General features: G+C 44.0%; 1 protein-coding gene across 1 annotated transcript; it reads right to left on the reverse strand.

The window, feature by feature from the left end:
• Positions 1 to 13,197: 13,197 nt before the first annotated feature.
• LOC127771554 (uncharacterized) lies at positions 13,198 to 15,220 on the reverse strand. Its single transcript, XM_052297479.1, has one exon. The coding sequence runs from the start codon at positions 13,831 to 13,833 to the stop codon at positions 13,213 to 13,215; it is 621 nt and encodes a 206-aa protein (XP_052153439.1). The 5' UTR covers positions 13,834 to 15,220; the 3' UTR covers positions 13,198 to 13,212.
• Between the last annotated feature and the right edge of the window lie 11,968 nt (positions 15,221 to 27,188).

The following is a 27,188-nucleotide window of genomic DNA, read 5'->3' on the forward strand; positions in this document are numbered from 1 at the left end:
ACACCGTCAGCGTCCCATAATCCAGCGGCACGTTCTAGTGGTCCTCCTTGCCGCCGCCACGGAGCTAGTCGATGAACTTCACGGCAAACACCTCCTTCGCCTCCCGCACTACGCCCACCATCTCCACTAGCGCCGCCTCTAAGGGTGCGGCGGAAGAAGGGTAGCGGCGAATCCTCTAGGGGCGGCGCCAACCGTCCTGTTACCAACTCATGAGAGGATGATGTGCCGCCGCACCTCCAACGTCTGAGACCAGCCCAGATATCGCCTGTTGTTCTCCGATCCAAAAAAAAAAGAGAAGAGGTTATGGAAAATGAGAAGATAGCTCTTACGGGTGGAAAATAGCCTGTATATATATTTTGGGTATTAGGAGGCAGTAAAATAATTACCTCCACTATGTGGGTAGGGGAGGGAGGGGCGCAATGGTGGGGGTGCCTAGGAGAGGGGTGGGGTGGGGTGGAGGGTAGGATGTGAGTGGAGCTTTTTAGTTATAAGGCAGCCCAGATATACTCCCTCCATCCCTAAATATTTGACGCCGTTGACTTTTTTAAACATGTTTGACCGTTCATCTTATTCAAAAAATTTAAGTAATTATTAATTCATTTTCCTATCATTTGATTCAATGTTAAATATACTTTTATGTATACATATAGTTTTACATATTTTACAAAAGTTTTTGAATAAGACGAACGGTCAAACATGTTTAGAAAAGTCAACAGCGTCAAACATTTAGGTAAGAAGAGAGTAGTATAGTGTGTGTCTATATATATATATATATATATATATATATATATATATATATATATATATATATATATATATATATATATATATATATATATATATATATATATATATAGGAAAATTATATACTACTACCGGGAGTAGCTACTCCCTCCCTGTCCGCCACCAATTCAATTCGTTTGCCCAGATAATGATAATGACTATTAACGGGTTTATTGAATCGAATACTTTTACCCGTTTTCTTTTACCCGTATTTTTTTTCCCTCGGGGTCAACAAGATTGTTTCTGTTCTGTAGCAGATTCGAAAATTGAATCAAGATTCCTGAGTTTGTTGTAGATAGAATTTTGTTCGGAGACAGCTAACCAGAGATATTTCAGGGTGGTTTTTTCGCTCTTCAGTTTGCTTATCCAAAGCGAGAAATCAGGATGATTATCCCGTCGAACAGAACATTATCGATCTAAAATCGTTCTTTGCGTTTTGAGAGTTCTTAACCCATTTGAACTCAAATTAGTAGCCTCGCCGGCGGCTGCGTTGCAGATAACGTTGAAAGCTCTAGCATGGAGAACTCCAGTTCCAAGGTTTGTCGCCATATTCATCTGTTATTTTGCAGTGAATGTGGCGCCGGCCATGGCGACGATGAACAGCACCAACCCGACATTGGTACGGTATAGCAGTGTCAGGCTGTAGGCTGCCGGAGAGGAGCGCCCCAATGTGCCGCGTGCACGCCGAGCGCCCTAACGCCGGCGCCGTCGAAGCTCACGGCAGCCATGGATGGATTTTTTTTCCTAATCTTTGAGTCTTTTTTTGATCGTATCTCTTTTTTTATCGTATCTCTTACTAATTTGTTTTGTTTATGTTTTTGCATTTGCAGCACCTTTGCAGTCCTGCAGCAGGTGCGAATGTTTCAGGTGGTGGTGGCTCTAGTTCTGTTTTCACTAGAGCCCTTCATGCTGCTCAAGCAAGAAAGATGCATCACCGGAAGCAGCTACCTGGTTCTGCAGTATCAAATTCCAAAAAAACAAGTGGCATCAAGGGTAAAAAGGTAGTACAAGAAAAAATTTACACCAGGTGCACTCCTGCTATTCTCTCAGATCTATTCTCAGGTTTTGGTGATCAGCAAAAAGAGCTAGTGAAACAGATGGGGTTTGATGGGTTGCTTTCCATGAGGCTAACTAAACTGAACAAGCAATTCGGAGCATGGATTCTGTGCAAGCTAGACCCATCATCAGGTAATCTGTTTGCGGGATCTAGACATGAAATTTGTTTGACATGTGAGGATGTCAGCCTACTTTTGGGAATCCCTTGTGGACGGAAGGAGATTTTGCCTGCAATAAAAAACGAGGTAAAAGATGTTAAGGCTTATATGTGTGAAATCTTTGAGAAAGATTCCTTTGATGGACTTACCATTGTAACAATTCAGAGGATATTGGAGAAAAAATTTAACAGGACGATGACTGTTCACGAACAGATTGTATTCAAGACTGCTTTTATAATCTTCGTTGTAACCAAATTCTTGGCTCCTCAATCTGTTAACAATCACATATCTATAAGGTATATGACGGCTTTGGTTGATGTAGAAAATATTCACAAGTACAACTGGGCGGAATTTGCTTTGCATGACATCAAAGATGCAGCAGCAGCATTGCAACACAAAATACGCCATCGAAAAAGCATTGGTTACATCAATGGCTGCATTATACTACCTCAGGTGAGATTATCCTGTTATTCGTTCGAATTATTTTCCTTTTACTTTCTAATATACTCGCAACATCTTTTCACATGCTATAATTTATACTGCTCAGCTTTTTTATCTGGACAATCTGGATTTCGGGACGGACACTCCCGAGCAAGAAAACATTGCAAGGATTGGCGTGTACAATGACTCCATGATAGCAGAATTCATTGAGAGGGATGTAATTCTCAAGAACCGGAATCCTTTCCCCGCGTATGGAAAGATGAAGGTAAAATCAACTCTCCTGCCGGTAGTATATTCTTGTTGAAATTTCCTTTGTGCAGAAACTTCAGACTATTGACATTTTTTTTGGGTTTCAGCTGCGAAACAAACATGATGAAAAATACAATCTTGGCCATCATACAGGTGCAATAGAGGTGCAATCTCATGTAGTTTGTCAATCTATTCAATATAAAAAGGATCCATTTTTCCATAAGAATTGTTGATATATCTGTACACAGGCTATCCATGTGGATCGTACCTACGATGCTAGGTCTGACATCGAGCCCCCAAGCTTTAATCTAGGAATAACACAAGATATCGAAGAAGCAAACATGGTGGCATGTACCCCAGGTCATGACATCTCCAATGTGGCTGAAGACTCTGACAAAGAACAAGAACTCAACTTTTTAGCACGTACCCCAGATCAGCCAATCTCAAAGTCAGTAGATGCCTCTGACAAAACCGGAGAAGGTAATGCAGTGCACAATACTCCCTCTTCGCATGGAGGTAATGATACCCACAAGCCTGTATCAGTTTTTCATTTTCATTCATAACCAACCACATGCACATAATATGTCTCACTCTTACTGTTCTTCTGACTCATAATAGGTTACCAACAAACTAAACTTAGTAGTTTCTCTCCGTACTCTATGTTGAAAGAGACGAGTGGGGCGAGGATTTTCATGCGTGAGTACGCATGTACAAAGCTCCCACCTAAATCCAAGAGGAGAATTATCGGCGGTCCTTCTGATATCCTATTTGATCGGCCAAAGAGGTCGATTAAACCAAGCCATTCGGTGAAATCACCATTTCTGAGCAAGCAACACTCTTTCGTCAGGCATGACCAGAAGGCACTTGATGATTTATACACATATGCAATTTCAATCATTGATGCAGAAGCTCTTAAGTAAGCCACCTATCTGAAACACTTGATGATTTATACACATATACAACTTCAATCGCTTATGCAGAAGCTCTAATGTAAGCCACCTACCTGAAATGTTCCTTTCTTTCACCACTAATTGTAAAGATATCACATTTAACAGGAAAATCTAGGTTCACATCTCCCAACCTGTCCCTATGTCATTAAGCCTACATGACATACAACAGGCTATTCGGGTAGACACTCAAATGCAAGAAGAAACATTCAATGTTGCAGTTCAAGTATTAGCAGCGGATGAGATACAGAGATTTGGAGGAACTGATTTTGTAGGCTGGAGACATTTCTTAAATCAAGATTTTGCAGTAAGTGCTTCCAATTACTCTAGACTATTTTAATTCTTAAATATGGTGTGTTTTAACACAATATGGCGCTGTAGATGTTTGCAACAGCTGGTGATGACCAGTGGAACCCAGAGGATCATCTCCCCTCATTCAAAGATGACTCCCTGATACCATATGACGTACCTAGTTGCCACCTTGTTTGATAATTAACAGCATCTTGAAAAATTCAGTACATCAAGTGCAAATGTTCAGGCCACTAACAATATTAATTTGCAGATATTTATTCCACTACTTCAACCACTGCACTATTCTCTATACGCATTTGATATGGAGAAAAAAAAATTATGCATTCTTGACCCACTGAGAGACGCCTCGAAAAGATCAGAGGATACAGCAGAAAGACACTTAAAAACAAAATTTCACATTTCATCTGCTCTGAAGGAGTGCATGAAGCTTGCATTTCCAAATTGGGACGAGGATATACCAAACTAGGTTTCTGAGTTCCCTTCGGCCATCCCAGCTATAAACAATAGGTTCCAGTTCATGCTCCCAATTTGATCCAAATTAATTTTTCCATTCTACTCATTTATGGTCATTACAATAATAACAATTTTGGTAGGCTCGAATGTGCCTTTCACGTGCTCTACTACATGCGAAACTGGGATGGAACTCGCCTTGTGAACCCCCCAAAATCCGTGAGTTTTCTGTACACACTAGGTTCAACTTAAGTTTCATTGAAGTAGCTTCCTTTATAATAAATATTTTTCTATATTAACAACAGGATCAACGAGATCTTCGAAAGGAATTTCTGTCCAACTTATTGTCATTCAAAGGCAACGAAGCTATTCTGCCGGACTTCGTCGTTCACTGCCTGAAGTTATCTAACAAGATCTGAGCATGTTATGCAAGCATGCCAAAATAAAGATTACATTCAGTTACATCATTATTATCTAAAATTTGTTAGGTCCCAATAATATTTGTCTTGTTCTTATTCAACATTTTTCAAGGCTTCATGTTCTCTGCTATTCTCTTCCCAAATTAATGAATTTGTCATTCACCTTCCAAATATCATAAATTTAGATTTTCCCAACATCAAATCCATGATGTTCACCTATGGCAAATTAAATACTACAAACTAATTACATCTTCTGTTGCCGTACATTACGTGATCAGCTCTCCTCCAAACTTAGAGAGCAGATCATGACACGATCCAAATCAGTGCATGCCCGGCGAAAAAAAGACATGTTCTGTTGGGCGAACATGCCTATAACAGTCATGTTTTGCTCGGCCAAAAAAAGACATGTTCTGCTCCCACAGCAGAACAGTATGCCAATTGATTTATGCTACCACGAGGATACATCCCACCAAACAACAGCAGAAACTATTAGCCATGTTCTGCTGCCGAGAAAACATCCCACCAGAAAAACAGCAGAAACTACTAGCCATGTTCTGCTACCATGGTAAACCCCATCTAAAAAAACACCACACGCACTCTTTTCATGTACTGCTCCCGATGCAGAGCATGATGAAAAACGTTTTTGGCTCCCACGAAGATTCGTCCAACACTACCTCTAGCAGAAACAATTAGCCATGTTCTGCTCCAATACAATGCTTCCAAAGACTACAACTACACCACATACTCTGAGGCACAACAGAAAATAGGAAAATACAAAACTTGTTCGCAAATTTCCTACAATGTTTGCCAAATGTAAATATTCAAAATGAACTACATGTTCTGCGAACGAAATTTTATAATAATAAAAGTTCCATTTTATGCTAAACGAAATGCTGAAATCAACCCTGCAGAACATTGAACAGAATAATTACACTCACTTCTTCCTCTCATAACTAGATTTCCGACCACATGTACTCTTATAGTGGCCATGACCACCACATTGCTTGCAGTACCTAATCTGCTTCGTTGACTCTTTTTTTCCTTTGGCGTGATTCTTCGACTCGTCCTTGGAGGTACTCTCACTAGCCTTCTTCTTCTTTGCTTTGCTAGATGTCTCTCCCTTCGACATCAGTCTGGTACTCCTCGGTCGTCCACGACTTCTTCTAACCTCAGGAGGGAGTATGTCTTCTTCGTTGACATCAGTCATGTCCACATCTACTGAATCCTCACTAGCAGAAACATCCTGTCCAATGCCGTCCTCATCGGCTACACAAAATTCATCAGACATTCCATGCTCCGAGTCAGAACTGTCTACACTATCATCCAATTGCACACCAGTAGGTTTCTTCCCAATTGTTCTATCTCCGCAGTGAATTTCCTTGTTGTTTACAACTTGTGAAGTACACATGACCTGAAGTTCTCCAATCAGCTTTGTCAACACTTCCACTGTCTTCTCATATGTTTCTGAACTAGTACCACCAAATCTAATTATATCAAGTGCAGACTTGTGCAGGAGGGTGTTCCGATAAGTTCTCGATGATGCCGCCTCCTTATCCTTCAAGTACGACTCCTCCAAGTGCTTTGGGATTGAATCTCTAGCATCTTTTGTCCACCTCTTCAGGATATACTTCTTCGGTATTTCCGTGAAACCATACTGTACCATAACCTGCAAAAACACTATGCATTAACACACAAAAACACAACAGCGTTATGAGAACTGCTTAATATTCAAACTTACTCTGATAATATGGGAGCATATAATTCCCAAGTGTTCAAAAAGCTTGCATCCACATGACAGATCTTGTTCAGTCAGGTCAACCTGAACCTTAAATTCTTTGCTGCCCAACTTTGCAAGGTGTCATCACCTATATAGACTAGCTGCAGAACATGCTGATCCGAAGTATGATAAACCATAAATGAAAAGCTTAGCTTGAACTGTTCCTTGAACCTGGAAAATGCACCCCTAGTGTACACCCGAGAAGCATGTTTCTCAATGGGCGAGCTAGTTAATGTGGAAACCTTCTCCTACAATTCACGAGAAATGACAAGCATATTATAACATGTTCAGCAGAAAGTACCATACACCGATATATCATACGGAAATCATTAAAAAAAACATACATTGTATGTATCATGCTCCTCAGCGTCTTCCGCTTCAATCCTATCATTGTAGAAATTCTCATACCTCTTTGCAAATCCATGTAGCGAAGAGGATGGTTTTACATACTTCTTCAGAACATGATTCATGCTCTCACTTCTTTGTGTGGTTGACATCCTAGCAAAAAAGAATTCCCTGAAGTAAGCTGGAGCCCATTTTTTCTTCATGTCCCACATCCTGCGCAAATACACGCTAGACTTGAGATTGTACTGCTCCATTAAATCTGACCATGCCTTCTCAAACTCTGCCTCTGTTTGGGGTTCATTTAACACCCGGTGGAACTCCTGTTTGAAACTGCTTCTTTTACTGTAAATGTTCCCCAAGTTCTCCTTAGCATTCTTCAGAACATGCCATTTGCAAACTCTATGAATAGTTTCAGGCCAAACCGCTTTGATCGCCACCTCCATTTGATGACAGTTATCTATAAAAGAAGTTCACAACCATTCGAGATTAAAAACAGAAGACATATCATTAAACACACCACTGATCCATCCAAATAAACATATACCTGTTAAAATTGTTGCAGGCCTCTTCCCATGCATTGCATCAGTAAATGTTTGGAAAAGCCACTTGAATGCTTCGATTGTCTCCTCCCTCAACAAAGCGCAACCAAAAATTGCTGTTTGAAAATGGTTATTTACACCGACAAAAATCCCAAATGGCATGTTGTACCTATCAGTCTGATATGTAGTATCAAAAGTGATTGCATCCCCAAAATGGTCAAAACTTAATCTGGACAGAGAATGACACCAAAATATATTTTTAATCCTTGAAGCACCATCAATCTGTATGGTGTAAAAGAAATTCTTACTACGGCATTGCATTTCCCTAAAAAAATTCAGTGTCTTCTGCACATCATTGCTACACTCATCCCTTCTGATGGCATACGCCATTCTTGTCACAGCCCTCCTTGTAAAGGGGGTTAAGGACGGCCCGCCGTGCATACCTGAAAGTAATCCATACATAGCTGTAGGTGTCATCCCATTATCTACCATTTCCTTTATGTTCCTCTTTGTCCCTTCATCAATGAAATTATGAGACCTGAAGTGTTTAGTACGCTGCAGGTCCCGTTTCATTTCATGGTTGTGCTCACTAACGAATGCAGAAACTCTCCACTTTTGACTATCAGAAGAACGATTTAACCTAACCATAGCCTTGCAGCCTATCCTGGTCGGCGGACCAGTGACGGAATTATCTCTACCCTGCATAAATTACAGGAACACCTTACTACGTAAAACCTATCAAATGATGATCCTACGCATCACACTATAGAACCTTGCCAATCTTACGAGAATACGAAACCGTTGTTTTCAAAATAAAAAAAGAATACACTAAAGATTTTTACCTCAGAATAAAAAAAGAATACACTAACGAATGCAGAACTCTTGCATGGACTTCATGCCTCCATCTTTGTATCTGTTCTTGGATCTCCTTATACCAAAACCAGTGAACCTAGCGTACAGATTGTAGAACGCATAGCCATCAGAGTCCTCATTGAAGGTCTGCCCAATTTTCGGCAACAGAATGGCTGGGTCAGAGAGTGAAATAGGCAGCAGATCACTATCTTCCTCCCCCTCAACCACGAACCTAAGATCAAAAAAATGAGAATTCAGCTAACAATGCAGAAAGGGAAATTGTACACTACAATCACACTGACATAAAAAATACCTTTCCAACGGAACTACGTCCATGGGTTGTCCACTATGATCCTCGCCACCTTTCTCCGGCCAGCCTTCTTCCTCCATAGCTATCTCCGTGAATATTGTTTCTGTCCAGCACGGATTCTGTAGCTACCCCTTTTGGCAAACAGAATTTGCTATAGGGCGTCATTTTTTCCAGCTGGTTGGATATATACTGACAAATAATTCCGGTTTATTTTCCATTAGCTGTTCAACAACCTCCCCGAAAATCAAGGCTCCTACGTGCGAAGCATGTTATTGGACTCCGGAAAGTCAGCCACTAGCAACATTAACGAATTCTGATGAAACCATACCGCCACAAAAATAGCATCTATAACAAACATTCCGAGTACGCAACGCTACACTCACAGAAACCAATTCGAAATCTCTGCTCCATTCTTGTACAATATTATGCTCGAAGAACTTCATCTTGGTGAAGGATTGCATTCACGATGACAACAGGGAGTTTGCAGTACACACAACTTAAATAGATAAATGAAAGTATAACATCTCAATTTTATTTCACTTCCCAAACAGCAGAAGATACAGATTTCTAAACTCAGATACTACTCGCTTTTTCCTCATAGAAAATACCATACAAAACTAGAGACAGTTCGTACGACTAATCTACGACTGTGCAGAAAGCAAGCCCTTATTACAATTTTCCTGATCATCACACTATTGGCTACATATTTTCCTTGGACACATGTTCGCAACCATTACTGTTGCCCCGGGTTGTTTCGTTGCTTCTGAAATTCATGTCGCAAGCCGCACGAATATCATGGAGTGAGCACCAAGCGCATCTCTTCCTAGGATTTCTCATGGGAAGAGGATGACATCCATCCAAATGAATGTCATATTTCTGGAGAGAGTGGTTCATCACTTCACTCCGGGCAGCAGTATCCATGCAACGCACAAAACCATTCCTGATGATCAAATAACGCAATAACCAGTCAGAGCCAAACAAACAAACAAGAGAAAAATTTTCAACAGAACATAACCTAAAACTAAACTTCTATGTGTACCTATCTACGGCAGGATTCTGCTGCTTGCCACCATTAACTGTAATGGTTCCATCTTCTGCCTTCGCCATATGATGGTGCTTGCTACTACTCATCGGCGACGACGCGCCTACGGCCGCCACCGACTTCTGCTGCTCGACATCAGGCGCCGACGAGCCTCCGCCTACTCGCGCCGCGGAAGGCGACGCAACAGACCTCGCCGACGACATTCTGCCCTTTCCACCGGAGGGTTTCTGCTCCATCAAAAACCTGCAGAACAAAATCTTCTTCCTCACAAATCCGAAAGATAATTCTGCTCCTTATTTTCTGTCCTACATCACCGTCAACTTAAATAGAGTATCAATATAGCAACCTCCAGACTAACTACTCTCCTGGTCGCTCGGTCGTGCATGCGTGCGGGTCAACAAACCATGCATGCAGAACATTCAAAATGACTCACCATGCAGAAATGGTACTCCCTCTCTGATCCACCGTCCATCAAACCCACTTCCGATCAATCGTCCTATCGGATCATACTACCGATCGAACCCGTTTTGTTTTTTTGAAAAAAAAACCCATAACAGTTCTTAATAATCCCATGCTTTTAGGATCTCGCAAACCATCCGCACAAATCCATTGCCATTCGACGTACTCGAGCGGCGCTGGCTCGCTTACGGCTGTCCCATACCAAATCGTCATCGCCAGGCGGGTCTCAGGCGGAGGAGGAGGCGACGGCGGCGGGTATCTCACAGCGCCAACCATATAGTCCACAGCGTCATGGTCGTCCCCAGGCGCGTCATCGGCAAGCGTACGCAGGATGCGACGGTGGCTCACAGCGCTGCCCATCATCCAGCCAGGCGGCGAAGTCATTCGCTAGCGTAAGTCGGCAGGCCGTCCCATCGATCGAAAAGCGGCCGGTGTATGTCCTGTGCATAGGCGAAGGCGACGTCACTGATCAGATTCATAGATGAGATCATCGTCCTCCCGACGATAGCGTATGGCCAAGGAGTTTCTAATCGACGGTAAGAGCCACAAGCAGATCGAGGGGCCAACGCGCTCCTAGCTAGTTATGTCGAGAACGAGGATGCCATCGTAGGTGCCTAATCACCTTTCTAATTTATTTGCTTTGCTTGTAGACGGTAAACCGTAGAATCTCGTTCATTTTTCTAATTACATCTGCAGCTTGTAGAAGAACACGTAATCCATATGGACTGACCGAGGCGATGCATGTCCAGGCGATGGGGGCTGACCGAGGCGGCGGCGTCTCCCGGACGATGGCAGCGAATTAGCGATCCATCAATGGTGTATCCTTCTCCTTTTCCCCCTTTACTTCTTGCAGAACGGATGTTTTTTTTCCCATCTCTGTATGGCATGCAGCAGATCGAACTTGCAATCTTCTGTTTTCTATTGATTTCAGAACAGGACGCAGTCATCCATTGAATGATTAGTTAGGCCCAGATGCGATGCGAGCCCCATGGATGTACGAGTACGACTACTGCGGCCGGGTGTTTTCAAAATCGGCGACGGCATGGCAGCGTGTTAGCACATCCACCCATCGGAGAAGCGGAGATGATGGCGGCCACTATCATCGGGCGTTCCTCGTTGCCAGGCGCCGGTTCCAGCTGCTAATTACTACCGTTTCCATGCCGATGAAGACGATGCACTATTTTCTCTAGCTAGTTGGGATTGATATTTTTTTGTGCATATTGATGATATACTTAGTAGTATCATAACATATACTACTTTTGTTTTGAATAAACTATCAATTTGTCATCAAGTATACTTCTTTTGATGCTTTGGTATATACCATTCGGTGAAACAAAGTGGTATCTATCTACTCAATCAATTATTTAGTATAGTTCGTTAATTATTTAGCAAATCTACGAGGTACATGCATACATATATATACATTATATATCAATTATGGCTATACTACATACCGAATCCCATAAGAAAAGTAGTATATACTGCTTCAACAAGTGATTCAGTATACTGGATCGATATACTTGAAAAATGCAGTAAATACTACCTAACCGAGAGAATTAATATATACTGGTACTTGAAAATTCAGTACATATTCCTTAACCAATCGATTCCGTTGGAACGGGATACCCTTCTATGATACTTATGATACCTAAGATCTGATACCTGTGATACTCGTGCAGGAGAACAGTTAATATGTCTATCCCGTTGCAACAAGATCCCGTTTTGTAGCAGTTCTCGGATGAAAAATAGTATATCGACTAATATACTGAATACTAAAAAATCCTTACATACCGGATACTTAAAAAACAGTACATACTCCTTCAACGATGAATTTAGTATATACGGCTATAGATGAGATTTAGTACATACTGGATGAAAAATAGTATATCGACTAATATACCGAATACTAAAAAAATCCTTACATACCGGATGCTTAAAAAAACAAAACAGTACTTACTCCTTCAATGATGGATTTAGTATATACGGCTAGAGATGAGATTTAGTATATATATACCGGATGAAAAATAGTATATCAACTAATATACTGAATACTAAAAAATCCTTACCTATCGGATACTTAAAAAACAGTACATACTCCTTCAACGATGGATTTAGTATATACGGCTAGAGATGAGATTTAGTATATATATACCGGATGAAAAATAGTATATCGACTAATATACTGAATACTAAAAAATCCTTACCTATCGGATACTTGAAAAACAGTACATACTCCTTCAACTATGGATTTAGTATATACAATTAGAGAAAAGGCAGTAAATACCCGTGTAAAAAAAAGGAGAGATACCATTCTTAAGAAATAGTATATACTTCTACAAGATAAAGAAGCATATAAAAAAGTAAGTACATACTAGTACTAGTACTACTTTCTGAAGAAGAAAAATAAGTATATGCTATAATCATTTTGAACCAGAGAAGCGTGCGCTCCACCGCCTCCACGTGTTTAGATCGATCAGTTACGTGCATTTAAAATTTGAAGCACATGCACTCCGTCAGATGTGTACTAAAACAAAACTAAAACAAAAAACAAGGAAAATACATTCTTTAAAAAAATCTGACTCACCGTGGCCCTATCAGATGCTAATGGATAATCGGGGGGAGTATATACACCTCTATATACTCACTCTCTCTCTCTCTCTCTCTATATATATATATATATATATATATATATACACATACACACATATATACATACATACATACTAGACTCACTAGACTCAGGGTGCGTAATAGCTAAAATGCTCCCCCTCACACCCACCCTCATACACCCTACTGCCCCTCCCGTGCACCCATCCCCCCGCATCCCCTCCTCCCACGCTTAACGGAGTAAATTTTTACTATCAACTCTATCTGCTATCTATGGCTATGTTTGGATCCGGAGGACATTAAATAGCCCTCCGGAATCTTGCTATTTAAGAGTATTAAACGTAGATTACTGATAAAACTCATTCCATAACCCCTAGGCTATTTTACGAGACAAATCTAACGAGGTATATTAATCCATAATTTGCTACAATAATGCTATAGTAATCAGCCGCTAATTGTGAATTAGTTAATAGCCCAGAGGATCCAAACAAGGCCTATATTTACTCCCTCCCTCTCCTTCGTAGAAACCGTTCACCCACTTTCCCCTCCATCTCCACTTTTTACGGATCGGCAGCGACGATGAAGGCCTGCTGGTGCGACAGGCGGTTGAGCGGCGATTGCAGGTCGGCGGCGGGCGGTCGCCGGCTTGGGCCTCCTCGGTGTGCCGGGCGGCAGGCGGCGGGGTCCCTCCAGCTTCCTCCAACGACGGGCGACGGCGACGGCCTGCGCCAGCAGCGAGCGACGACGATGGCCTGCGCCAACGGCGGGCGACGGGCTCGGCGGGGCTGTCCCTCGCCCGATCCAGCGACGGCGGTTGTCCTCCGCCTGGATCCAGCGGCGGGGGTTTGAGGTAGAGCTGGCTTCGACGCCGCCGAGATGACCCTCCCCGTCCACATCGGCGTCCCCCTTGTGCCGCCACCTCCCCCGTCCACGCAGCGCCGCCACCATCGCCCCCTACTCCCGTCGCTGTCCACCCCTTTTTTTTAGGATCGGCGAATGGCGGGCGAGATCCGGGCTGGTTGTCGGCGTTGGAGGTGTGGCGGCGCGTCGTCCAGTTGTTAGTTGGCAATAGGACGGTGGCCGCCATCCAACCATCAGGCGCCACCCTTGCCCCCTTCCTGTTGCATCATCCTCCGCTCCTCATCGCCGGATGTGACGAGGACCTCGGCAGTGCCGACGCGGAGGTCTGCCTCAACAGATCGAGCGGCGGCATCGACCTCGACGGCAACGTGGATTGGGCTACATCCTCGGCGGCGGATCGAGCGCACATCAATGCAGCTCCTCTCTAAGCGATAGCGGCAACAACTGGATCAGGAGGCCTCTCCATCGTCCGCCCGGCCGTCCACCTTCGGCATCAGCTTCGTCGAACAGGAGGCGGCAGCCTAGGCGGCGGCGCGGCAGGGGGGCGACCACCTCATCGCGTGCCTGTGATCCCCCGCCGCCGGATCCAGGCGTCGCCGCCGGCATGGTCGAGGCAGCGAGGCGTTCTTGGTATCGATGGTGGTGGACTAGATCTTATCTTAATCATGTGGTCAGCTTGCACCTCCTTCCTTCCTCACATCTGAACTAATGGCCGCCTGGGAGGTTCTCGTTTTATTGATGCAGCGCCATGTCGGTTCTTGGTGGATGCCGAATCCTTCAAGATACTCCTTCCCCGTTCCATGTTCACCGAGGACAAGGTCACCTTGCTCAAGCCCTTTTTCCTCATTTTGATAACGCTTGTTGGTGCTGTGTAGTTGCTTGTGTGCAGGTTCTAGACAAACAACACCATGAGCGATTCCATTCGCCCGGCATCACCTCCAGCTTCGATATGTTCTGCTCCCTTTCTCCTGTTCTTCTTTCTTTTCTACACTTCTTTCACGCCCATGGTTTTCGCAGTGATCAAAACCATGGTTGCATGATCAGGTCTATTGATAGTGTTGTTTTCACGATGCAATCAGCACCCCCTTCTTTGCTCCCATCTGAATTTTCTTTTGATTCGTGAATTCACTTTATTATGTTCAGGAAGCTGGGAAAAGGAACAGGAGGATATATTGCATACAGTTAAGTGATCGAGGTCCTAATGGATGCCAGTGGTGATGGCGCCACAGGAATGCTGTCTTGTTCGCCGTCCTTAATCTGGCCTGAAATGCATGAACTGAACTGTAGGTGGGCTGTCTGATTCAGATGCTTTTCCAGTGGCGATGCACTCTAGTTAGTTAAAGGAACTAACAGCAATTATGTAATTAGCCTGTGCAAGGGGCTGGGCTCATATCAGTAGATTTTTTTCCATTGTCTTTTTATTTGTGATTGTCTTTTTCTAATATTTTTACTGTACGATGGTGAAATGCGCAAAATACCCTGTTGTGCCCTGTGTCACGACTCACGCCTCTCTGCAGCACCTTCTCGCCGACATGGTCGCAGCAAGGAAGCGGATACACTTGAGCACAAGGTGCGGGACAGATACGATCTACAATACCTGACGGTGACGAGAGGTACGCACCCACTTGATTTCTGCGTCCTCAGCGGAATAAAAGATGGACCGAGAATTTTCGTTCAGAGAAATTATATTCAGAGCCCTGAGTGTCATGTTCTCTCGATTTGCATGTGCAGCCCTTTTCATATTTTTTTAGTTTGATCGGCTGGACAATTTGATACTTACAGTTGTGTCAAAAGCTCTGAAACGTTACGAAAATTATGGTGCTTATAGACATCATGCTCTAAATGTCAATTAGAAATATGCCATTTGCAATTTTGCATGTGTGCAGTATTCTCAGAAATATGCTCCCATCTGAATTTTCATTTGTTCACTCATTCACTTGTCTAATGTTCGGACAACTACCAATATCTATTGGGATACGCGTAGGCTACGATAGCATAAATCAAAATTTTCTATCGCGTAAACCAGGAACCATGAAAGTATTAGATCATAGATCGTTACCACTCGACACGCTGTGCAGCGGAAGAAGACGCCGAGAAGTTGAAGGAACTCTCGCGAAGTAGCGCACCTCGATGTAGAGGAAGTAGTCGATCGCACCGGCTCGGCCTTATCCTCGTGCGTTCTCCTCGCCGTACTCCCACGCCGATCAGCACCGCAAACTAGCGGTGCCTCTACCGGTATCCACACGTATAGGGACGGAACGCCAGGCGCAGATGTGCTAGCACCCGCGCGTGGCTAGGGTTTGCTCGGGGAGGGAAGTGGCGGCTAGGGTTTCTCACGTGATGCAATGCCTCCGCCGGTCACACCCCTCACGAATATATAGGATCCATCACTCGAGCCTCCAAGGCCCGTAGGACTCCTATTCGGATCCCTATCCGAATTAAGCTCATATTGGATCTCTATCCAATCCCCTTATTCTGGCCTATTAAGCGTGCGAACCTGTAGGTTCATATATACTCGGCTGTAACCCGAAAACTCATTTTCGGTCCACGCGTCAACAGCGGCCCTTAGCAGAACGTATTGACCCACCGGGCATACATAAAGATCATATCGGCTGAACCTCTAGTGTATACTTGTATGAACCCCTTTGCCTCACGATATCGATTAAGCTCAAGGCTAGATATGTGCCATCCTCTAATAGCTCAATCATTCACTCGAACCTGTTGATAGATTATATAACTTGTGATTGACTCCTCAATCACCTTTGGCATGGCCATACACTTCCATAATCTACAACATCGAGGGGCCCAGAGATATCTCTCCATAGGAGGGGCAAATCTCATCTTGATTATTCATATCCCACTACATGTTTCATAGCATATCTGAAAACTACTTTTATAACTACCCAATTACGGAGTAGTGTTTAGCAGTCCCTAAGTAAGCCAATACACATGTTGAGAACCATGATAATCTCAGGTCTAAGGATTCAACACCAACACTCAATGACATCACTGATGACACAACACATATGGCTCTTGCAGTGTCTCATGTTGGGTCTATCCAACAACATGTTCACCAACATGTGTCCACATTATTAATTTTGTATCTCTATACCATGATCCATAAGACATGATCATCAATTAATACATGTGCTGATCATATAAACATATTTGTTCCACATATGATATTTGATCAGGGATCTTTTAGAAATAGTAACAAACAACATAAAGATTCTCACGAAAGAATCACATATTCATTAACCAATAAGGAGTTATCTATTTCAAGGAACAATGTCGGATAAATATGTAAACAAAGTATGTGATACAATCATCTCTATGATTGCCTCTAGGGTATATCACTAAGAGTCCCACTTGCACTAGTGTCAAATCATGAATGTATCTTACACCCATTGCCCTAGTCTGTGCCTCATGCTTAGGCTGAGGGAGTGGCTTTGTCAACGGATCTGCAACATTCAAATCCGTATGTATTTTGCATATCTTCACATCTCTTCTACCCACTATCTCGTGAATGAGGTGATACCGCCGTAAAATGTGTTTGGACTTTTGATGCGATCTAGGCTCCTTGGCTTGCGCAATGGCATCACTATTATGGCAATAGAGGTCTATAGGGCTAGAAGCACTAGTCATCACACCTAGTTGAGAAACGAATTTCTTTATCCAAACAACCTCCTTTGCTCCTTCAGAAGCGGCAATGTATTCGGCTTCTGTGTCAGTGTCTCCATTCAGGCAGAACACAAATCCAGACTACGATCTACAATCATTTTTGTCGGTTTAGAAGCTTGCGTCAGTGTAACCATTTACAACGAGCTCTTCCTGTCCACCATAGACTAAGAACATATCCTTAATTCTTCTCAAGTACTTCAGGATATTCTTTACAGCTATCCAGTGACTCTCACCTGGATCTGATTGGTATCGGCTTGTTGCACTAAGTGCATATGAAACATCTGGACGTGTACATAGCATAGTATACATAATGGATCCGATTGCCGAGGCATATGGAATCACACTCATCTTGTTTCGCTCATCAGTCGTTTGAGGACACTGATTCTTGCCAAGATTAATGCCATGTGACATCGGTAAGAAACCTTTCTTAGAATCTTGCATGTTGAACCTCTTCAACACCTTGTCAATGTATGTACTCTGGCTTAATCCAATTAGCCTCTTTGATCTATCTCTATAGATCCTTATGCCTAGAATATATGCTGCTTCCCCTAAGTCCTTCATTGAAAAACTATTTTTCAACGATGTCTTAACAGATTCAAGCATAGGAATATCATTCCGAATCAATAATATGTCATCTACATATAGGATTAGAAACACCAGTGCGCTCCCACTAATCTTCTTGTATACACAAGGCTCTTCTTCGTTTTTGACAAAGTCCAACGCCTTGACTACTTCGTCAAAACGAATATTCCAACTCCGAGATGTTTGCTTCAACCCATAAATAGATTTCTGCAATTTGCATATCTTTTTAGCTGATTGTGGATCAACAAATCCCTTGGGTTGTGTCATGTACACATCCTCATCAAGATTTCCATTGAGGAAAGCTGTTTTGACATCCATTTGCCATATCTCATAATCGAAATAGGCAGCAATCGCTAAAACAATCCGAATAGATTTTAGCATGGCGACTGGCGAGAAAGTTTCATCATAATCAACACCTTGAATTTGTCTGAAACCTTTCGCCACCAATCGTGCCATGTAGATGTGAACATTTCTATCTACATCTGTCTTTTTCTTAAAGACCCATTTGCACTCAATGGCTTTTACACCATTAGGTGGATCAACCAAGTTCCAAACTTGATTGACATGCATAGATTCTATTTCGGATTTCATGGCTCCAAGCCATTTCTCAGAGTCTGGTCTCACCATTGCTTCCTCATAGGTAGTAGGTTCATCGTTGTCTAACAACAATATATCACGTTGTCCTATAGTTAACAACATGTATCTCGCAGGTATACGCTGTATCCTTTCGGACCTTCGTGAAGCCGGTGCTTCCACAACTGGTTCAACTACAACTTGTTCAACCTATTGAACAACTTCTTGCTCAGCTTGTGGTTGTGTGGACGTTGAAGCGTTTTCCGGTGTTTCCTGAATTTCTTCAAGTCGCACCATGCTCCCACTATCCTTTCTTGAAATAAACTCTTTTTCCAAGAAAACACCATGTCGGGCGACAAACACTTTGCCTTCTTCCCGATTATAAAAATAATATCCTTTCGTTTCCTTAGGATAACCCACAAATAAGCATTTATCTGATTTAGGTGTGAGTTTGTCCGATGGCAAACGTTTTACATAGACCTCACAACCCTAAATCTTTAGGAAAGACAAACTAGGACGCTTCCCTGTCCATATCTCATATGGTATCTTATCCACTGATTTTGATGGAATCCTGTTTAGTGTGAACGCAGCTGTCTCTAGAGCGTAACCCTAAAAGCTTAGCGGTAGATCAGTTTGGCTCATCATTGATCGCACCATGTCCAACAATGTACGATTCCTCCGTTCAGACACCCCATTCCACTGAGGCGTTCCAGGTGGAGTGAGTTGTGGAACAATTCCACACTCCTTTAGATGATTGCAAAATTCAAGGCTCAAGTACTCTCCACCATGATCAGATCGTAGATACTTGATTGTCTTGCCCAAATGATTTTGTACCTTATTCTGAAATTCCTTGAACTTTTCAAAGGACTCAGACTTATGCCTCATTAAGTAGACATAACCATATCTACTAAAGTCATCGGTAAAGATAATAAAGTACCCAAAACCACCTCTGGCAGTTGAGCTCATCGGTCCACATACATCAGTATGTACTAGTCCCAATAGTTCACTTGCCCTTTCACTTTGACCCGTGAAAGGTGCCTTTGTCATTTTGCCAAGTAAACAAGATTCACATGTTTCAAATGATTCAAAAGCAAACGAGTGTAGAAGTCCATCTCTATGAAGCTTCTCTATGCGTTTCTTATTTATATGACCCAAGCGACAATGCCAAATAAAAGTGGGATTCAAATCATTAGGATGCTGCCATTTTGCATTAATGTTATAGACTGAACATCCATCAAGATTCACAATGTATAAGCCATTCATCATGGTTGCATGGAAATAGAAAATGTCATTATAATAGACTGAACAACCATTGTCCACAGATCTAAAACCATAACCCTCTGCTTGCAAACAAGAAGCAGAGATAACGTTCTTACACAAAGCTGGAATGCAATAACAATTATTTAACTCCAAAACTAATCTTAACGGTAAAAATAATGGCATAGTGCCGACCGCAACAGCAGCAACTCTTGCTCCATTGCCCACGCGAATGTCCACTTCGCCTCTTGCTAAGCTCCTACTTCTTTTTAGCCCCTGCAACGATTTGCATATGTGAGCAACTGACCCGGTATCAAATACCCAAGAATCAGTAGAGGAAGTAGCAAGATTAATTTATATAACATTAATACCTAAGGTGGAACTCTTTCCATCCTGCTGCTTCTGCTTGAGCTGCTTTAGGTATTTCTTACAGTTTCTCTTCCAATGACCTGTCTCCTTGCAAAAGAAGCACTCTGCATCCTTAGCGGGCCCTGTCTTTTGAACTTTGGTCTTAGAGTTGCTAGTACTCGTGATCTCATCAGAGTTTAGCTTTCTCTTTTGACCACTCTTCTTGTTGTTGGGCTTGCGCTGAAAGAGCATTTATGCCCCTAGTTGGTTTTGGTTTATTGATGACAAACGATTAAGGGACTAATGAACTTATTGAGTGTATAAGCAACTGATTAGTCTGATGAAGAAGCTAGGAAATGGACTAATCGATGGACGAGAATTAAAGAGAAGGTATTGAAGATGCGGGTATGAAGTGACTACCTATGTCAGGACGGTGAAGCGCAAGCGACGCTCAGCTGTGATGGAACCATGCGGTGGTGAATGGCTGTCACGCCCTGAAGTTTCCCCCTTTTCCTTGCTTTAAAAATTTGTTAAGTAAATCGTCCGGAGAAATTGTTCTAATTAACCTAGAGTTGAACCCCTAATTAATAAATGCAATTAATAATTGGAAATGGCATTGTGGGATTTTTCTTGCTTTCCGCATGTCACAATACATTAACAAGATTTTTAGTGGAATTTTCAGAGCCTTGGAAATAATTTTAACCAATTAAAAATCACCAAAGTGCAATATTTAATCCCAGGAAAATCCTTTTTCTCTTTTTCTTTTCTTTTCCCTCCTTTTTCTTTGTTGGGCCGTCGGCCCATCCATCTCCCGCGGTCCCTCCTCCTTGTGGGCCGGCCGAAGCCGCCCATCTCCTCTCTCGGGACGCCGACAGGTGGGCCCCGCCTGTCGGTCGCCTCCTACCTCCGGCAACCGCCGCTGCCGTCGAAACCGCCCACGCCGCCGCCGCCGTTTCCCACCGTTCTCCGCGCCCCACTCCGACCGAGCCGCGCGCCCACGTCGCCGCCCCACTCCTCCGCCCTTCCCGCTCGCGCGCATGCGCGAAGTGGGCGGGATTCATTTTGAATCCCACCCCACTCTCTCTCTCTCCTCCCCACGTCACCGGTGGTTTCAGCCATCTCCCCGGCCACGTCCGTCCCTCCCTCGCCCATAAAAACCCTCCCCCGAGTCCCCTCCCTCGTTTCCCCCATTTGCCGTCCTCTCCCACGCCCCCTACTGCGCCCGCGCCGTCACACCCGAGCTCCGCCGCTGCCGCCCAACTCCGGCTGCACGCCGCCGCCGCTAGAGCCGCCGCCGCGCCGCGCAGTCGCCGCCGTCGCGCTCACCGAGCCCGCCTGCACCTCGGCCGCCGCTTCGTTGCCGTGAATCACCGCCGAAGCTCCGATTCCCTTGCGCCGCCGGTGAGCTCGCCATTGTTTCCATCTCCGGCCATTTCTCCTCGCCGTGCCGCGGCTCCTCTCTTCTCCCTAACCCTTTCACCGCCTTTTCCCAGGTCGCGCCGCTCCCGTCCGCCGTTTTCCGAAGCGCTGCCGCCGCTCATTCCCTCCCGCTCCGGTCGCCGCCCCTCCGGTAAGGACTCCCTCCCCCTCCCTTTTCTCCCCTCCCCGCGTGCGCCGCCGCCTTTGGCCGTGCCGCCGCCACCTTTCGCGCCGTCCGCCGCCGCCTCCCTCCGCTGGTCGTCGCCGTCGGCAGCCGCGCGCGCGCCACCGCCGCTCGCCATGGCCGGTCGGTCGGCTTTGTGCCGAGCCGAGCCGTGCCTAGCCGCCGCCCGCGCCGTCCGATCGGCCTCGGGCCGATCCGGACCGTCGGTCCCGTGGACTGGCGGTGGACCACCCGTGTGGTCCCGGTCCACGGTAGACCGGCCACCTTGAGCCACTGCCCGTGGGGCCCGCCTGTCGGTGCCGCCACCCCCCTTTTGATGACGTCAGCCCTGGGATTTATTGCGCAATAAATTGATTAAGGGCTTTTCTTTATTAGTAAAAACACAGTTTATCTTCTAAAATTCATAAGTAATTCATCCGAGTTTCGTTTAAGTCCATTCAAGTCTCACTAAATCAAGAAAAATGTATAGAATCCATTAAAAATGGTTTTGTTTCCTGTTTCAGTAGTCTTATAGCCTGTTTTGCTTGTGTGCTTTGTTTGTCGCGTAGGTTTCGGCCGTTTCGTCGATCCACGGTTTCTCGAAGACGTTGTTGAGGTCTCATCAGTGCGAGAGCAAGGCAAGTCATGCATTACAATTGATCATATTATACCCAATTTACAAATGTCCCGTATTTCTATTAAATGTTGCATTCTTTTACAATGTCATGTGGGATGGGTCCTATTACTCAGCCATTTATTGTTTACCATATGCCATTGATAACCTAGGTATCAAAATGATTAGATGTTGGTTTAGGAAATGCTTAGCCATGCTTAGCTCAACTAGTACACAAAAAGGGATCACCTTATTACATAGACTTTGTCTATTAGCATAGTTTTGGATTGGTGCCACTGCAATGGTGTTAGCTAATTAAAATGCACTGAATGGTGGGCTGTGGGTGCATGGTTTTGCTGGTCGCACCCATGACAGTTAAGGACCGGTTCACGGGAAACCCTGGGAGACTTACCGTGCTTACCACAAGAGGGAGTGGGTAACTGCTTGATCTGAAGTATAGCTCGACCCTTTCCTAGGCACCGGTGGCGAGGGTGGGCGTGATGGAGTTGGGTCGGCTGGGATGTCCGGTTGTCCAGCTGCCGGATTCACCGCGGCGCAAGAGGGGACCGCCCACTGCCTTTTGAGGGGTGGGGGTGAAACCTTAGCGTGATGTGGATGGTTAGGGGAGGGTTATGTGGAGGGTCTTGTCACGATTTCCCCCTTTGCAGTATCATGGTGATACTTCGGGGCATGGCGACATGTGTGGAATCGTGTCTTGTGGGTACAGTTGTACACCTCTGGCCAGAGTAAAACTATTCGAATAGCCGTGCCCCCGGTTATGGGCGATCAACCAGATTCACCGTGATTAGTCTCACCCCTAGTTTAGCTTAATGAACTGGTGTAGTTCAGGTGGTTGGTTGGGCCTGTTGTAACGTAGTGTAGTGTTGGACAGTGATTGGTTAATATTGTTTAATTACTACAACTGTTTTTACTGCTTTCAACTACTGCTTTTAAATGCTAGCTTTGTGCAAAAAAACCCCTAGCCTCCTTTGGTTATATCCTGCATCATATCTCCTCTTCCGGTATGACTTGCTGAGTATAGTGGGTAGTACTCAGTCTTGCTCTCTTTTTCCCCACACCAGAGTTGAAGTTCTTCTCAGTTGGAGCCGTCTTAGAGAGGTTGGTTTCGTCGCTGCCGTCAAGGATTGCCTGTGGAGTGGAGTCGCCCCGCTGCTGAAGTCAAGCTTCTCGGTTTAGCTCGCTTTTATCTTTTCCGCTGCATTTGTAATCTTTTCTATTTTTGTAAGACGTGGATCTGTATGTCAACAATTGTCGTTTGTGTACCCTGGCTGGTCCTGGACAGGGATTTAATGCACATTCAGCTTAGAAATTCTGGTTCGTGAATTTCTGGGCGTGACAATGGCAAGCAAGGGGCTTGGCGCCGACGAACCGAAACCGGTGGTGAAGGGCGAGTGAAGATTGTGTCGTGATGAACCGTGCGAGGCCATTTCAAGCCATGGATTATCCACATCAATCATTTGAGAAATGGAAGATGAAATGTCAAAGATCAAGAAGATGAGATCTTCCCGATGATCAAATGACCTTGATGTTGGTAACCCTCCAAGTGAAGAAACAATATGGTGTGAAGGTACTCCTATTGGTATAACTTTGCTTTTTAAATTTGAGTTTAGGATGCCGTACTATTAAGAGGGATACCACATGCATATAATTGGTTGAATACTAGTGCTCAACATGCTTCATCTTTGTGTGAGTTGAAAAACCTAAGCCAAAATTTTAATCCCGAGTTGTTTCACTTGTCACAACACTTACACCGGGTTTCTTTGCAAGTTTTTCAACATCTCTTGAAGGTTTTGGACGATGTTTTATGTTGGGTTTGATAGCCCACGAAACTAGCTTTCCATAGAGTCCAAGATCTTCGAAATCGGAGTTTGGAGTAAAAAATTATTGCATTTTTACTTGAGCAGCATCAGACTATCCGATTTGAAATCAGACTATCCAATGTATCGGACTATCCGATTTTTCACAGAACTTCACTCTCTGTCTTGATTTGAACAATCCTATCGAGTGAGTTTTTCTTAGTATCGGAGTATCCGATGTCGGATCAGATAGTCCGATGAAACAGAGACTCCGAAATTTCATGGAGCTTGAGTCTCTGTTTGAGGATGAAGTTTTTGCTTTTAAAATATCGTATACTCCGATTTAACATCAGATAGTCCGATGTCTCGGAAAGTCCAAAATTTCATGGAACTTCGTTCTCTGTTTCTTATTGCCTTGGAGGTTTAAAATATCAGATTATCCGATTTTGTATCGGACTATCCGACGTGGGCTGAAAGATTCCCCTCCAACTGTCACATTTTGGGGGGATCTATATAAACCCCCCACCAACCCTTTTCTAGGGTTGCCCAAACTGATTTCGTTCCAATCTTGCTTTGGGTTGAGCTTTGTGCTAAGTGCTTTGGATTTTTGAGCTCTCTCCCTCTCTATCTCAAATCCCCCTTGTTCTTTGTGACTTGGATCTTTGTGTGTGGATTTGGAGTTTGGGAGCCTAGTGTGTGTTTCTTTTGATCTTGAGCACTAGGATTTGTCCAAGAGTTGTGTGGTGTTTATTACTCTTGGAGGTTGAGGACTCCTAGACGGCTAGGTGTCGTTCTTGGGCCATCGATCTACATGTGGTTGGCCAAGAGAAGTTTGTGAAGGCCGGATCTCGCCTCCGCAAGGAAAGAGATACCCTTAGTGGAAGGAGGAGTGCATTTGTGCAACCTCACGAGGATAGGATTGAAAAAGACCCGGCTCTTTGCGAGCCCCTCAATGGAGACTAGAATCCCCTCAAGGATTTGAACTCCGGGAAATACATCGGCGCGTAAACCTCAGTGATATCCTCACTCTCTTTACCTTATTGTTCCGTTGCTTTGTGCTATGCTAATATTGTTGTTGGTCGAGCTCACATCTTTGCTTGTGGATTGAATCTAGAGCTCTTAAGTTGTTCACTTGTTTGTATTGTTGTTGTGCAGGTCAGATAGTCTGATCTAAGTTCAGACAATCCGATCACATAGGATTATCCGACCTGATATCAGACAATCCGACCCTATTTTGTTTTAGCTTGTGCATTTATTTTTAAAAAACCGCCTATTCACACCCCCTCTAGGCGACATGAAGGTCCTTTCATGTGCTTATGCATAACCATCACATGGTTGGAGTTTTTCTTAATGCTTTCCTCGGCAGTCTTTAGCATCCCATGCAAATCTGGCAAGGTCCTGTTCAGGTTGTTCATGTTGAAATTCATTATGAACGGCTCAAAGCTCGGAGGGAGCGACTGGAGAATCAAATCAGTAGCCAACTCTCGGCTAAGAGGAAAGCCAAGCTTATCCAGACTCTCGGTGTAACTAATCATTTTGATCACATGTGGGCTCACTGGATTACCTTCTGCAAGCCTGCACGCAAACAAGGACTTTGAGGTATTAAACCTCTCAGCTTTTGCTTGGTCCTCAAACATGTTACGTAGTCCCGTGATTATTGTATGAGCATCCAATGCCTCATATTGCCTTTGAAGCTCAGGGGACATAGTAGCAAGCATGAGACAGCTTATATCAAGGTATTCATTGCATCGCCTTTCATGCTCCCTATGTTGAGCAGCAGGAGCATTGTTGGGCAAGTCAGTTGGAAAAGGCTGTGTAAGCACAATTCTCAGGTTGCGATACTAATCCATGAAGTTTGTTCCAGTCAACATCTCTTTCTCAAGAATAGACCGCAAGTTAAAATTGGATGGTGCAGGAGCTGCCATGATCTAGAATAGAAATATATGTATGCAAAATCAGCACCACGTTTACATTTAACCTTTCATTAAACAATTTAACAAAAGATACTCCCACTATGTATCGTGAAACAAAATTCCCTCTAGTAACATAGTGAGTCAAGATACTCATTTTATTAGTGTCTAGTGAGCTTTAGCATCACAGCTAGACAACTATCAAAATAGGTAAGCAACACCTTGCTAATCACATCATATGTGACTCTTGTGTTGTTGGGGTGACATCTCCATGTCCAATCCAACCTATGCCCCAAGGTCCAAAACTGTTTTGATAACCTTATCAAGTAAACCAATAATCTCCACATATAGATGTCCGACATCTATCCTATTTTATCATGATAAAAAGTGACACTTTGCTATGCCCATCACTTATGATCACAACCGTAATAGGTGCAATTATTGGAAGAGCATAAATTACACTTAATTTTTCTGAGGGAATCCATCCTACCATGTCATATCAAATATATAACAGCAATAAAGTAAGATAGATATAAAACCCCAAGCGAAATCTAAGGGGCAACGCACACGGCGGTCACGGGGTTTCAGGGTAGCGCCCTGAAAAGGTCACGGGGTACATAGATCTCATCTACGATTCGCCATGTGAAAACCTTAACGGCGTAAACAAATTATGCCGAAACCGAGTCAATCTCATTGGCTCCGTTTTTCTCATTGGCGTGCGGTTCCAGTGGACATCGGACTATCCGATGAACACAATCGCGCTCGGCCTTGGTGAGTACTAGACATTCCAGTGAAGTCACCAACACACATACCGATTGATCTCATCAACCCATACGGCTATCGGTTCATCTCATGTTCCGATCACCTAAGAACTCATATACAACATAATAGAACTCATCTACTACATCCACATATCAATTATATGCAATGATCTAGATCATAAACTATACAAGGCGGCTCTGATACCACTGTTGGGATACGCGTAGGCTACGATAGCATAAATCAAAATTTTCTATCGCGTAAACCAGGAACCATGCAAGTATTAGATCATAGATCGTTACCATTCGACGCGCTGTGCAGCGGAAGAAGACCCTGGGAAGTCGAAGGAACTCTCGCAAAGTAGCGCACGTCGATGTAGAGGAAGTAGTCGAACGCACCGACTCGACCTTCTCCTCCTCGTGCGTTCTCCTTGCCGTACTCCCACGCCGATCATCACCG

This window comes from Oryza glaberrima, chromosome 4 (assembly GCF_000147395.1).
Source record: "Oryza glaberrima chromosome 4, OglaRS2, whole genome shotgun sequence".
Classification (NCBI taxonomy): Eukaryota; Viridiplantae; Streptophyta; class Magnoliopsida; order Poales; family Poaceae; genus Oryza; species Oryza glaberrima.